Consider the following 16,130-nt stretch of genomic DNA (forward strand, 5'->3'; position numbering starts at 1 on the left):
ATAGGTTGCTATGTTTTTTGTTCTGTATAAAAAAAACATATTTCAATACAATAAGACGTTTATTTTTGCAGTTGTGGTTAGAAGCCACGTGGTTTCAAATTTGGTTGTCTTTAATGACTCATAATTATGCAAGCAATATCAAATGGGCGTTTTGAGGGTTTAAACATATTGAAGTTTTGTTAATTGTACATGTCCATTTATCTTAATTCTGAGTGAATTACGCGATTCGCCCGATGTCTTACTTTTAACAAAGGGAGTTATATCGTGTGGCTTTTATTTTTAATGTATTCGAAGTTATCTTCTCTATTTAAACCCTTCACATATACAATGAATCAAATTTTATACGTGAAAAAAAAACAAAAACCGTTTAATGTATTTATTCATTGCACTCGCTACGTTATGTTGGTTTGAGCCAACATTTATTACATGTGTGTATGTGTTATCGTTGGAAAGTGCGTTATAACCAAAACAAAGGTGCAATAAGTGTTTTGTTTAGGACACTCGCCGCGCGTCGAGTATATTGACGTGTTTTCGCTAGTATTTAAGTTAGTGTGTGTTGTTACTCTACAGATGATACGCTTTGGGGATTAGCATAATTTATGAATACATACGGGCAAGCGACAGCGTGTATATGACGCAGAAAGTTTTCCCAATTTTCTAATAAATAAGAGTACTAAATGTTCTGACGCTCCTGTGAAAAACCAATTGTGGTATACGTTTTGAGGATTAGCATAATTTATGAATACATGCGGGCAAGCGACAGCGTGTATATATGACGCAAAAAGTTTTCCCAATTTTCTAAAAATAAAGTGTAATAAATGTTCTGACACTACTGTGAAATACCAATTGTGGAATTGTGACCCTATAAAGGTAACATTTGATATCTTAAATCTACGCACATATATATTTTGAATTAATACTTGTTATAATGTTTTTGTTGAAAAACGAGAGTTAAATTTGATCAAGAGGAGTAAGGAGTACGTATTAAACGTACACGATTTTAACGGCAATTAAACCATTTGGGTCGTGCTCTGTGAAAAGGGGGTTTAATGCATGTGCGTCAAGTGTCGTTGCAGATTAGTTGTGCAGTACGCACGCTAATCAGGGACGAGACTTTCCTCTTTTAAGATTTTTTTGTTTGAAGAAAGCTTCTTAGCAAAAATCCAGTTCAGGTGGGAAATGTCGTCCCTGATTACCCTGTGCGAATTGCAGAGGCTAATCTGGGACGACACTTTACGTACATGCATTAAACCCTCTTTTCAGAGAGCGCGACTCATGTACTGTATATCTGTGTAGTGATGTGATAATTATTAGTGATCATTAATTGGATGCCTTTTATGTTGTCGACATTAAGATCCTTGTTTTGAAACGCCCGTCGCGTTAACATTGTCTTGTTCGAGCTGGTGTCTGTTTTTGGATTAAAGTGTTTGATTTAGGTGAGTACGGTAGTTACACATTGGACACTATTTTGAGTATTTTTGTCTCTGAAATCGACACTGTATTGATTATACGTTTAGACCTGTGGCGGTGGTTAATAAATCACAAACCTTTTGTGTACTAATATTTGCAATTGTGTTTTTCAATGGCTGAGCATATAGCGTAGTATATCATATTATACGTTGTGCTACTTTTTGATAGGACTTGAAATACTTGTTTATTTGTAAAATGTTCCTATTCAATTTGCTTTCTTATTTGCGACCAAGGCCCCACGTATACAAGATGTTCTTTATTGTATTGGGACCACGAGCAATGCTGGATAAATATCTAAATGATTCATGCAATGTGTAACGGTAGCTACTTGAACATGCGACAGATGGAGCATACGTACATTTTAACATCCGTACGAGACTACGGCCTACCGTCTGAATTATACGATATTGACAAGATTTTTACACAGACTATCACGTCTGTGGCGTTCTTAAAACTGAACAAAAGCGTCTGTTTTTAACCCATTTATGCCTAGTGGACTCTCCCATTCATCTAAATTGGATCAATTTATTTCCAAAATTAGAGATGTCTAGTATATTTCTATAATTAGAATATTTCTTACAGAAATTCCTTGAAGCAAACAGCGCAGACCTTGATGAGACGCCGCATCATGCGGCGTCTCATCTGAGTCTACGCTGTTTGCCAAGGCCTTTTTTCTAGACGCTAGGCACAAATGGGTTAATGCTGTATTCTTGTTGTCCATCTAAAAAGCTAGGCCTATGTCCGAACAACGTTTAATGCGCGTTTTTTTTTTTGTCTTAACATAATGGTCGCATTTATTCTTCGTGGAAAATTAGAAGTTGCGGCGATATTTAGTATCGAAGAAGTTTTCAATGACGCCTTTCAACTTAGCTTTCATACGCTCTTTCAAGAACTTTCTTCTAAAAGTGCATGGATTTGTCGAAGTTTACATAATTTTACATGCAAATGTGTTTCAAGTGACCATAATTTCTTTAAATGTGCATCAGCTTGCAGTATTCTGACATGCCGGTATGCTCGTCAAAGAATTATTTTCGGGGGTCTGCCAATGCAGATAGATGCCTTGCCGTGCCCAAACCTGCCTACGACGCTACATGTGGTTGCGTTTAATAAAGAAGTGTCCGGGCTCGAATGTGGCACTCGCACAATGCGAGTTAGCAAATAGTTGTGCGAGTAATTGGGTAGTTTGCTTGCAAAATAATAATAATGCTGAAAACAATGTTGTAATAGTAATTTTAACAATCTCCGGTATACATCGTTACCTGTCATTAAAGAAATGCTCGCACCTGCGTTAAAGAGAATGAACCACAAGAGGCGAAGGTAAATAGCCCGAAGTTAATCTAGTCTGAGTGTAATGTATACAAAAAAATCGTCTTTGATAACTCATTCGCGGCATGAAAAATGGTCATCTTGTTGTATTACTAGGAAAAAATGAACGGAAGATAACCGTGATCTGACGCGTACCGTCTCTTCAATCAATTATCATATTACTTTGCGTTTGTCATACGTTAATTTCCGAGATATAAGATAGTGTACGCACTCGTTTTTATGTCCCCCACTATAGTAGTGGGGGACATATTGTTTTTGCCCTGTCTGTCTGTTGGTCTGTTGGTCTGTTTGCGCCAACTTTAACATTTTGCAATAACTTTTGCTATATTGAAGATAGCAACTTCATATTTGGCATGCATGTGTATCTCATGAAGCTGCACATTTTGAGTGGTGAAAGGTCAAGGTCAAGGTCATTCTTCAAGGTCAAAGGTCAAATATATGTGGCCAAAATCGCTCATTTTATGAATACTTTTGCAATATTGAAGATAGCAACTTGATATTTGGCATGCATGTGTATCTCATGGAGCTGCACATTTTGAGTGGTGAAAGGTCAAGGTCAAGGTCATCCTTCAAGGTCAGAGGTCAAATATATGTGGCCCAAATCGCTTATTTTATAAATACTTTTGCAATATTGAAGATAGCAACTTGATATTTGGCATGCATGTGCATCTCGTGGAGCTGCACATTTTAAGTGGTGAAAGGTCAAGGTCAAGGTCATCCTTCAAGGTCAGAGGTCAAATATATGTTGCCCAAATCGCTTATTTTATGAATACTTTTGCAATATTGAAGATAGCAACTTGATATTTGGCATGCATGTGTATCTCATGGAGCTGCACATTTTGAGTGGTGAAAGGTCAAGGTCAAGGTCATCCTTCACAAGGTCAAGGTCATCCTACAAGGTCAAACATCATATAGGGGGACATAGTGTTTCACAAACACATCTTGTTGTTGTGTGTAAATACTTGGTTGTAATGCATAATATTAAAGGGATCTTTTGACAGAATAAGGCATGTGTTGAAGTTCGTTGCTTTAAATTTATAACTGTAAACATCTGAACTTACGATATCCAGTATAAAACAAAAAGAAATTAAGAAAGATAAAAGTAACTCACACCTAAGTTCGAACAACTGACCATTGGAGTTAAATACTAGAGCTTTAACCACTCGGCCATCCGTGCCGAAAAGATTTATGTATTTCCTACTTTATATGAGCAATCCATGTAATGTCACAGAATATAACGATTACAATAAAACTTTCCAAATTATACAATAGTTTCGCGTTTGTAACGCTTTATAATTTCTGGTTTTAAATGGTTTAAAGATGCCATATAATGGATATTTAAGAGCATGGTAAATGTTCAGTATTAATGTTTTCTATCTTTTTTTTAACATAACTACAACGAAAATGTGCAAATCTTAAACATTTTTTTTTAAATTCGACAATTTATCAAACGCGAATAGGTCTCTTTAAAGTGAATGACGGTTTCCACGTATTCATATCAAACAATGTAATAAAATATAGACGGGATGCAATTTGTATACAGGCTCACAGGAAGAAGCGATAACTGCACAAACATTCACATGGTTTAATTGCTGTATTGCACTTAACTCGGAAGACTTTGACATCCAATGTCAATTTCATGCTTGTTTAATCTTCAGGGTTTAAACAATTTTCGAAAAACCTCATTGTATTTGTTATGCACGTGGTTCAAACATTGCTTAATTGCGTCGCAATAATTACATACAAGAAACTGATGCAACACTTTGTAACAATACGCTGCTTTAGATTCAGATTCAACATTAAATATCAAATGTTTGTGCTTTTTATTAGGTCAAACGCAGTCATTTGTTTCCATTAAATCGCCAACACAGAAAGGTTTTGTCGGATTTATTTCCTTTGTTTGATTGTAATTCCTTTTTACCCGTCATTTAAAAAAACAATCTATGAATATGCAATGAGGAAATCGTAATAATGTCTAATTAACAGTCTTTTTATCGAACATAATCGAATGAACCAAAAATGATCGCAAACTTAATATATTTTTAATGACATTAGCAAAATATGATCGAATACCGTAATCGACGTGGAAAATTAAGTTTATGGTCGGGCGGGTTACTGTTATTTGGTTTGTATGTTTCAAAACGCAGTAGAGTAAACATGAGCGTCGTTTACAATGACTTACGATACTTTCACTTTCATGGTGTAGGATTACAGAACGTAAATATTAAAATGATTTATGGTATTCAGGTTTCCCACTCAGGTGGAAATGAGTAAGGCCGATCACTGCTATTTTTAAAAGCAAGCTCGATGACTAATCATATGTCCTTACTCTCACTGCATATGTACGAAACTGAAAAAACATCATAGATTCACGCTGTAAAGACATCACATGGGATTTCTTACGCGCTGGTTTTTATCAAGGAAATGCCACCTTTACTACATATAGCAAAATGCTTTCTTCTTTAAGATTACTCGAGACGATAGAGATTGTAATGAAACTTCGTTTATCTATAGAATAGATCATGTCCCTGCTTTAAAACGGATTGGATCGAACCTCCGCGCAGAGATTTGACTGGAACCAGCATAGCTGGATTAAATCCCTGCCGTTATAATCAAACACGTAATGATAGCTGAGCAACGTGGTACAATTATTTTCCAGTTGTTACTTTTACTTTTTTTAATTTAGAATCTTTTTAATTATGAACCTAAATTTATACACTATTTTCAAAATATAAAAAGAAAATGATGCTGCTTTTCATAATATAATACTTAAAACAAATCATAATATAATACTTTAAAAAATAAAATCCTTCCAGTACGGAATACCGTTAGGGCCATCGTGGTTACACATTAAAATCCAGAGGACGAGAATGCGAGCACGCGATAGTACGATAGTGCGACAATGCGACAATACGATGACGACAGTGCGACAATACGATGGCGACAATACGATGGCGAGAATGCGAGAAGGCGATAGTACGATGACGACAATGCGACAGTGCGATGACGACAGTGCGACAATACGATGGCGACAGTGCGATAGTACGATGGCGACAATGCGATAATACGATGACGACAGTGCGACAATACGATGACGACAGTGCGACAATATGATTGCGACAGTGCAATAGTACGATGGCGACAATGCGAGAATGCGAGAACGCGATAGTACGAGGGCGACAATTCGACATTATGATGACGACAGTGCGAAAATACGATGGCGACAATGCGATAGTTCGGTGGCGACAATGCGATGATACGATGGCGACAGTACGATATGACTATCTCATTGTCGTCATCGTACTATCGCACTGTCGCCATCGTATTGTTATTGCACTGGTTAATCCGGGACGACACTTTACGAACATGCATTAAATCCCCTTTTCACAGAGCACGGCTCATATGTTTGTTCCTGGTATAGGATTTTAAGGTCACAACTACGTAAAAAGCAAAATAAAAGTGCGGTTTCTACGAAATATTAAATTTAAACTTTAAAAAATAATTATAATTTTTGTTAAAGTTTTGTTTTTGTTTTCTTCGGGGTTTTTTGCCTCAAGTTGCATGATATTAACCAATAACACGCAGCGCGCAGTTTAAATTTGAACTGTTAATTTTTTACCAGGATGGTACCAGCGGACGCAGGAGCCAACTCAAAACTGCTGCTCATGCTGGAATGTGACCTCTGTAAAGAGAACTACGACCAGGCAGACCGACTGCCCCGCCAGCTGCCATGTCAACACACTTACTGCACGTGCTGTCTGTCAAGAATGTTGGCGGGATCCACCCTGTGTTGTCCGACATGCCGTAGGCAACATACGACAGACGGAGCCGATGTAACGAGTATCCCCAAGTCGCGGTTGCACTGTGAGCTACTTGAAGTGTTAATCAAAGGTATGAGTACGAATTCAAATGCACCGCCAATGTGCGCGTTTTGTGACGAGGAGCACGTGGTATCATTCTGTGACTCGTGCACAAAGTCGATGTGTGACACGTGCTTGGCGGCGCATAAGAAACAGAAAGACACGAGAAAGCACAAAGTCCGCGATGTACATGTAGACACTGATAGCAAAACTTCGGCCAGTGGTTCTGAGCGAGCCTTGCCTTTAACCAACAAGACTGCGAGCAAAAACGGTAGTCTCGATGCCAAGGTCAGAGTATATGCGAAATGCAGGCAGCCAGGTCATGAGACGCGAGATGTTGTTCAGTTCTGCCAGGGATGCCGGACTGTGGTGTGTAGTAACTGCCTTGTCGAGCAACACCACGGTCATTCGTGTATGAACCTGACTAAAGCTTTACAGTCATGCGAAGATAAAGTAAACGAAGAATTAGAACGAATTCACGACGGTTCAGAGGGTAACAGTATTAGACATGTGTGCGATAACGTCGCCAAAGACCGTAGTAGCATTATCGAATTCCTCGGAAAACGTCTTCAACAACTATATTCTTCATACATTGATGTACTCGGCGAAGCCAAAGACAACCAACTTGAGCAACTGAAACAATACTCAGATACAATTACTCGAGAGTTGAATGAAATTAAGGTTCAAGTTGATTCAATCATTTCGCGTCTGAAGGCGTGGAGTCACCCGGCCGATGGCCCGACACGTGTCGACCTCGCAGAGAGGATCCAGGCTGGTTTTACACTGATACGGGAACTGGAAGATCTGGAAGCGCGCCTGGCGGGGGTCCGGGACCGGCACGTGAGCTACACACAGGCATGCACCACGGAGGACTTCGGGTTAATTGTAGGAGCCCTAGGAACCGTTGACACGTATACACCTGGTAAGAATGCGAGGGTTGTAAAAATGGTCTGTGCCCCAAACTCTGCAAAGATAACGATACATATTTACATATTTGGCCCGTACTCTGTCTTTTGATTTTAAATCGATGTTTTACCGGTAAATAATTTTTATATTTTAACGTGTCAGACTTTTGTATTTCACCGAAGTTCACCAACAATAAGTACCTTTCTGAAGCTGTCGATGTGGTAATTTACTCTGTTTGAAACAACAAATTACCATTTATAGTCTCACTGTTCTAGAACAGCTATACAACTTTAATTTACTATTGTTTACTATAAATCATGTCTATTTCACTACATTGTGCAAGTTATGTTACACTTTTTAATTCATAGAGTTTACCGAATCTCCATCAACGTTGAGTCCAACCCACCTGAGGCCAGAGCTGCGGGGAGAAGAATCTCATATTTACATGGACGGATCGATGTTGATGAATGCCTTTCAATCTTTGACCCTACATTGTCAGCCAGAATCAAGCCTTGCCTCGGCAAATATCAACACGGGTTCCGGTGTCAACAGTAGTAGTGTCACATACAAGAAAGTTACAATGGCAGACACCCTCAGAGCAACTTCAGTCAGAGATGGGAAAGCGAACGCGCTACCTGTATCAGACAAAGAAACAAACTACCCGAGCATTGAACAGCATGGCCATGATATCACCTACTCCACTCGCAATACTGACCATATGATTTCAGACAATAATACTCATGACGCGCTCAAAGGGTCTGCCAAAATGGCGGCTGCGTTAAATACTCAATGGGCGCAAAATACTCTCACTAAAAGTGCACCCATGATGAATACTCTAGGAACACAAGATGGGCTCTCAAAAATGACGGCAAATTTGACGAAGAGTCTTCCTCCCGCCATGCGCCAAGCTCTGGCATCTGTGCACATCATCAACACTGCAAGAGCGAGGCTAGCGCTTAGGAACCTTGAGTGCTCTTGGTGTATTGAGGGTGGTTACGTCGAGGTGTCTAGTAGCAGCGATGACGGAGCGAGGAGATGCGTGGAGACTTTGGAGAAGTCCGTCGAGCAGCGCGTGGTGAAGTTTAGGAAGGAGTCCAGGAATGTCGTGGAGTCTGATAAGTTTATAGCCTTCCGCGAGATGGTGACTCGTCGCTTCTATGACATGGTTTGTTTAAAATCAAGAACAAAAATTAACATAGTCAATACTGTTATCTAGTTTGATAAGCTTTATATAATCATTTATGTTATTTGGTCATTCATGCATGTAGCAATTTGGTTTCATAAAGAAGCTTATCCCGACTTGATTGAAATGATAATTGTAGTGAATGTAAGGGTCAAACAGCTATTTTGTATATGCAACAAGTTCAACATATTTTTATAATCATTTAAAGTATTCGTTTAAACAATTCAGGAATAAAGACAAATCTGATATCAATAGAAATATAACTGCCGTGACACTCCTGTTTCATGTATTTATTCCAGGCGTGGCTGAGCGCTGCAGCCGACAAAGACGAGATCCTCGTGTGTGCCACGTGCACTCCAGTGCTTGACGACGTCATAGGAATGGTGCGTAGATTCCTCGCGGACAACGTCGTCAAAACGGTCCGTTTGACGTACCCGGACAATGTGGTTACCTTTGCAGCGAAACGCGTGAAGTCCCTGAGCAAGATCAAGACTTCCCTCTCGCAATTCGCAGTGGGGATAGAGGTTCGGGGCTCGAGCCTTGAGGTACAAGGTGTCGGCGTCGGTGTGGCGTTGGCGTGTCGCCAGGTTGCGCGCCTGATGCGCAAGATTGCTTCGCGTTTGGGTGGTGGTCAGGACAGGTTCGACTCGGATGATGAGGACGATAGCGAGGACGAAACAAGGTGAGGACTTGAAAACATAAAGTATTATGCTGTTTTACTATTCCGTAATACGTCAATCTTTTAAAACAAGACATCACCGTCAATTACTTGTAAATATATTCCCATTTAATGAAGGTAATGAGTATGAATGAAGTTTATTCTATGTTCGTAGTATATATAAAAAAAGAAAGATGATTAGCACATGCGGTAACATTTTGGGCCTTTAACTTGTAGAAACAATTTTATTTTATTATAGATTCGATGACAAAGAAATTGCCCTTTCAAAGGAAGAACCAATTAGTTTATCGATGCATTTGTTATCGAAAACGACCGAAATCGTCGTCAACGCGGTCTGTTTTACCGGGGATGACGTCATTATTTACGTCATCACAGGGGACATAATCGCCTTGCCCGTGGAAGCGGTGGTCAGTCCAGCAGACGAGAAACTAAAACACACCGGTGGCCTTTCCAAGGCCCTGGTAAAGGCGGGTGAGTTTATTCGACGCTTGTTATAAGGATCGTATTAGACCCATTACAGTTAGTCGAGCACATAACTGCCAATCATTGGTTCGTCTGTGAATTCCCCGGCCCGTCCATAATACGTGTGTAGCCATAAGTGTACATATAGTAAATTGCGAACCGCATGGTTTTAGGTTAATTGGCTGTTATAAGGTGTAAGGCTGAAATAACCAACTGTTAAAGCAGCCACAAATGAAAGCAACCCGTTGCAGGAAATCGTGATATTTTACATTTTATGAATACATAATTATTATGTAATCATATTGCTATGTGTGTCTTTATATTCTCATTCGTATTTAATTATGATTTTCTAATATTTGAAAATAATATGATTACATCTTATCATGAAAAGCTTTGATTATTATAGTTTTTCACCAATATATTTACGGGTACTTCATGTTTTGCGCAGGTGGTCCAATCATTCAGGATGAGTGTACGAGCCACGTGCATCAGCATGGTGACCTACATCCGGGTGACGTCTTCTGCTCGGGAGCCGGAAGTTTGCCATTCGCTGCCATCATGCACGCCGTCTCATGCAAGTGGAGTCAGGGACCGGAAATAGCGAGGGCTAATCTCACATCTGCTGTAACCGGTGCGCTAGCGGAAGCGTCTTCAAAGGGACTATCGTCTGTTGCAGTGCCGGCTCTTGGGACCGGAGCTTACAAAGTTCCGGTGCAGGTCTCAGCAGAAGTCACGGTACAGTCGGTTCAGGCGTTCCTCATCCGCGAGCCGCATGGCGTCGTCAGAGAGATATTTCTGTGTGACGTCATACCGGACACCGCCCAATATTTTATTGCGGCGCTACAAACAGCGTATACAGAAGAGGACATTTTGACTTCCGGAAGTGCCAATACACCTCTTCCGCCGCAGCGTCAGCAACATGCCAAAGATCCACGGACTCTGTTTATGATGTGAACAGAAAACATGACTATTTTTTTCAGATGTTATGACGATAACAATTTAAGGTGAACTTTAAAGTTACAAGCATGTTTGTTATATAATAAATTATGAGATCCGTTTAAGTCAATATTAATATACAGCATACTGGATCAACGGGGTTTACACACGGGCTGAAGAGAATGAAAACACACCATTAAGAACTTTATTTTTGCAAATATCTCAAGTTGTTGAACTATTTTGCAAAAATCTTTAGTGCATAAAAGACAGTTTATCTTGCAGTTTGTGCCGATATCTTAAAGTTTAAGAATTTAATGTTGAATACGCCTGAAATCGGTGCCACAATTTCACGTCGCGTGCAGCACAACCGTGTATATCAATGGCTGTAAACATCGAGTTTTTGGTCAAGAACATAGGCTTATTAAATAAAGTAATTCTGATGTTTTTCAAATTGCCATAAGTCGAATAAAAACTGTCTTTTATGCATTAGTTGAAATTCTTAAAAACAATTGTTTTAAAAAGTTATTTGAAAAAATCACCACTTACCGGCGTGTTTACATCCATTTACATCAATTTGTGAACCCCATAGTCACGTGATCCTGCACCCTGTATACGTAGTACCAAAGTCTTACGTGTATCTTGCCATAGTTATCAATCAGTATTATACAGTGTATTACACATGAACACTGTACATTTGCATTTAACAGCTTCAGACACTTATGCATACTTAATGGAAAAAAGAGTTACTTGGGGAAAAAATGCTGTCCAAACAGCACCTACAGCGATTACATTTCTCAAAGGAGCACCGTATCATTGTATTGCTTTAATTACGATGTATGACAAAAAGATGTGGATGCAGACGAAAATCAAGATCTCGCAATGCTTAACGAGAGCGCCGATGGCGTTAAAAGCATAGGTGCAAGATACAGGGAAGAATGGCGTCACGTGGTATAATGTAGTTCGATATCGCCATCCGCGAATTTCTCAAATCAATAATTTCAAACAATTACCGACTATTTAAATAGATAATCTTTCCATTTACATCAGTGTTTGAAACGCTTATGAACAATAATTACCCAAGCCTTTCAAAATTTAAGCACGGACAGATCTATATCGAACTATTCTTTTCACAAATGAAAATAGACGCTACCCTATTCGTCTGCGTCAAGAATTTGTCGTAAAACTTGTGGTAAGCGTTAGATGCAGACGTGCACAACAGATTGAGTTATGAATACAGATTTCTGAATGCAGATTTTTATAGAAACTCCTCACAGCAGTTACTTCCCTTGCTTCGCCCGGTCAGTAACTTCTAGTATAAGGGAGGCCACTGCGTAGGAGATTGAGATTTATAGTGCAGATAGAATTGTTTTACGAACGAAATTTGTTTTAGGTTATAAGAAGATTTTTTAACATTAAACGGTCTTAGAAAAATTCACTAATACCGGTGTCAGCAATATTCTTGGAAGAAAACGTTAGAAAAACGTTTTCAAATTGTTTTTGTAAGAATGACCATATACTAAATTAAATAGATATTTCGTCTGATTTTTGATCAGGTAAGGCTTCATAAAGGGCAACCGACCGATGTGGATTTTCGAAATGTGGTATATACCATAAGCATAGGTGCGTAAACGCACCTATGCTAAAAACCACGTCATGATCGAATGTGTGTTTGGTGTGAACTGCTGTTATGTACTCCCTTCATGTACTTTCACGACAAGATGTGTTTATTACCGCATAACTGTCAGTAACTTTTCTGTGCCCGTTTCTTCGTGACCGCATTGATGTCAGTAAATGTTCTGTTCAGCTATCTTTATGACCGCATTAATGTCAGTAACGTTTCTGTGCAGGTGTCTTCATTACCGCATTAATGTCAGTAACGTTTCTGTGCCGGTATCTTTATGACCGCATTAATATCAGTAACGTTTCTGTGCAGTTGTCTTCATTACCGCATTAATGTCAGTAACTTTTCTGTGCCGGTATCTTCATGACCGCATTACTGTCAGTAACGTTTCTGTACAGGTATCTTTATGACCGTATTAATGTCAGGAACATTTCTGTACAGGTATCTTTATGACCGCGTTAATGACAGTTACTTTTCTGTGCAGGTATCTTTATGACCGCATTAATGTCAGTAAATTTCTGTGCAGGTATCTTTATGACCGCATTAATGTCAGTAACTTTTCTGTCCATGTATTTTATGACCGCATTAATGTCAGTAACATTTCTGTGCAGGTATCTTCATGACCGCATTAATGTCAGTAACTTTTCTGTGCAGGTATCTTTATGACCGCATTGATGTCAGTGAATTTCTGTGCAGGTATCTTTATGGACGCATTAATGTCAGTAACTTTTCTGTCCATGTATTTTTATGACCGCATTAATGTCAGTAACACTTCTGTGCAGGTATCTTCATGACCGCATTAATATGAATAACTTTTCTATGCAGGTATCTTTATGACCGCGTTAATGCCAGTAACTTTTCTGTGCAGGTATCTCTATGATCGCGCTAATGCCAGTAACTTTTCTGTGCAGGTATCTTTATGACCGCGTTAATGCCAGTAACTTTTCTGTGCAGGTATCTTTATGACCGCGTTAATGCCAGTAACTTTTCTGTGCAGGTTTTTATGGCCGCATTAATGTCAGTAACTATACAGTAGACTTGTCGTCACGAACACAAACATGTCGACAGGAAGGCTAACCTGCCCATAACCCGTTTTTATAATATAGTTTAGACAGCAATTCATCAATTCAATGCAGATCATAAAAGATTGGTTACCTTTGCTGCAACAAGTCTTAGCATTACTATGTACATATATTACGGCTTTATGGCAGATAATTTGTAAATAATACCGGTATATCTGTTTCGAATGTGATATTGCTTCATCTGTAGCAAACGTTTGTAGATTTTTAAGAATTGCATAATTATGTGATGTGCTATTTCGTTTGTATTTATTTTTTTACAAATTTGATATTCGTAGTCAACGGCATTTTTATTTATTGTTTTAGTTGGTTGTCATGTGACACGAATTGAAGTTCATGCATAAGTACTCTGAAACAGTATTAAAAATGTAAATCTTACATCGCTTTCGTTCTGATTTGTTGAAACCTGTTTATGATGGTATGCAGTATTGTTTTCTGGAGCTGATTATAACGCATCTTGACCAATCGAAAAGTACAACCTTGTTCAAAATATGCCAGGTGAAAATTGCATACCGGCACATGCAATTAATTGTCATCACAATTGCACCAATGTTTTATTAATGGAGGAACAAGAACATAAATTGTTAAAGACGTCGCTTCAAACGTGATTTTGTTTTAATATGGAATTCATGTAACAAAAGCATTTCTCAAATATTAAAGCGACAGTTGTTGTAAAGATGCAGTTTACATTGTGTTTATACAAGAGTTGCTTATGCAGTTGCCAGCCTAATCATTGTCACATGTTTATACAAGAGTTGCTTATGCAGTTGCCAGCCTAATCATTGTCACATGCGAACGAACGCAATCTTAAGTATCAAATCAGACTATCTAATAGTGTTTCAAGTACTTATACTTGAAAAGGCGGAATAGACTTCCTGTATACAGCAAACGACTCCATACTTAAGAATGTGCACAATTTACTTCATACCAAGACCCAGTGTTATCTTTACCGGGAAGAACACGAATTTTATGTTGGACACTTTTCTTAAGCATTATACTTTCTGAGTATCTTTAGTTCGGTTTTTCGCCGCTTTCGACAGTAAAGTCGAAACCCGAGGGCTCAAACTCGCTTGGCTCGAATTTCCGGTTGACTCGAACTCTTCTCAAATCACCGATTTTTGTATCCGTGTACATTCATATACTAGTACATTTATCACGGCAGTTAGTTATCGCATTCACACTTTTCCTGAATGAGTCAGCTGGCTTGCCTGTACTTAGTGTACATACTTATGCCAGTAACTGATAGGTCCCCAGCTAAAATCAGAGATATTGAGATAATTGTCGTACAGAGGATGTCATGACTAATGCCACTACAAGTTATATGACCGGGCCGGAAACCGAACCCGCGATCACCGGATTTGAAGTCCAGCGATTTACCAAATGAGCTAGTCTGTCGCGCCTTAGCAACTTTACAAACTGCTGATGTCAATGTAGGACCAAGTTGGACAACTCTGTTGCGAGGACATGATTTTGAATCAGGAAATAATGTTCTTCGTCTGTATCATAATTGACATCCGACGACTTTTATTGAAAGGAACTTGGGACCGTCTCTGTTCCTAGAATGCATAAATCACAGACCAGCAAATGCTGCGTTGGGCTACAGACTACCGGCATTTGCAGTTGAGTATTGGCTCCTGTTCACCAGTAGCTAATTGTATACATCTGGATAATTCTTATCCAGCGGATAACTTTTGGTTATTTTTAGGATATGTTTTTGGTTAGTGATTGTATAAAAAAAATTGATATCCGAAATAGGTGCACGTTTTGGGCAAGTTTTTGATAAGATTTTGCCAAGGTAAATGACTTCGGTTAATTTTATCGGAAAAAAGTTATCTTTTGGATTGGCTAAACTTATCCATGTTTATACAATTGGATGTGGATGTGATCAATATTGCAATATATTTCATGTAGCGACATTTTTACCAAAGTACTACAGGCGTGGGAAACCCATGACAAATCTATTATATAAAAATAGTGTCTCTTCACTTTGGGAGGCGGAAAACTACAACGGGCGAGGCATGGTATAGTATTTCGCAAGGGGGGGGGGGGGTTAGAGGGTTAGGGTTAGGGTTTGGATTAGTGTTAGGGGTCGGGTAAGGGTTTGGGTTAGCCTAAACCCAACCCTAACACTTACCCGACCCCTAACCATAACCCTTACCATAACCCTTTTTTGGGGTTATCACCCCTGACCATGCCTCGCCCGTTGTAGTTTTCCGCCTCCCCTTCACTTTTGGAATCAAGCAAAAACAATAAACCAAACAATCCATGGGACACAACTCAAAGCAAAACAAGATCGCTATGGAGTTATCTTCTCGAAAACATTTCATGGGGACATTCTCACAAAGACATAGATTTCAACGAAGTGAAATGCACAAAAGCATGCATTAGACAGAACACTACAACTATTGGTACAACATTCCTGGCCGAAAGTCAACATATTAAAGTAATGCAAAGTACAACTCTCAGACAGCCCTCTGGACATTGTAACCCAAAAACAGCCGTCATGCAAAACAACTTTAGGTGGAAACCTGACTGGTCAATGTGGTTTCAGTTTAAACCTATATATTTTAGCTCTTTTGATTACGACTTATTGGAAACGATTTCGATC

The 16,130-nt window shown here is 39.1% G+C and overlaps 1 protein-coding gene across 2 annotated transcripts; it reads left to right on the forward strand.

The window, feature by feature from the left end:
• Positions 1 to 338: 338 nt before the first annotated feature.
• On the forward strand, positions 339 to 10,947 carry LOC127840983 (uncharacterized). 2 transcript variants are annotated; one of them, XM_052369456.1, is made up of 6 exons: positions 339 to 870; positions 6,419 to 7,578; positions 7,931 to 8,727; positions 9,045 to 9,427; positions 9,663 to 9,895; positions 10,335 to 10,947. In XM_052369456.1, the coding sequence occupies exons 2-6, from the start codon at positions 6,420 to 6,422 to the stop codon at positions 10,838 to 10,840; spliced, it is 3,078 nt and encodes a 1,025-aa protein (XP_052225416.1). In that variant the 5' UTR covers positions 339 to 870; position 6,419; the 3' UTR covers positions 10,841 to 10,947. The 2 variants fall into 2 exon arrangements, with proteins under 2 accessions (XP_052225416.1, XP_052225417.1); XM_052369457.1 differs by lacking the exon at positions 339 to 870 and adding an exon at positions 1,262 to 1,436.
• The last annotated feature ends 5,183 nt before the right edge of the window (positions 10,948 to 16,130 follow it).

The sequence above is a fragment of the Dreissena polymorpha genome, chromosome 8 (assembly GCF_020536995.1).
Source record: "Dreissena polymorpha isolate Duluth1 chromosome 8, UMN_Dpol_1.0, whole genome shotgun sequence".
Taxonomy (NCBI): Eukaryota; Metazoa; Mollusca; class Bivalvia; order Myida; family Dreissenidae; genus Dreissena; species Dreissena polymorpha.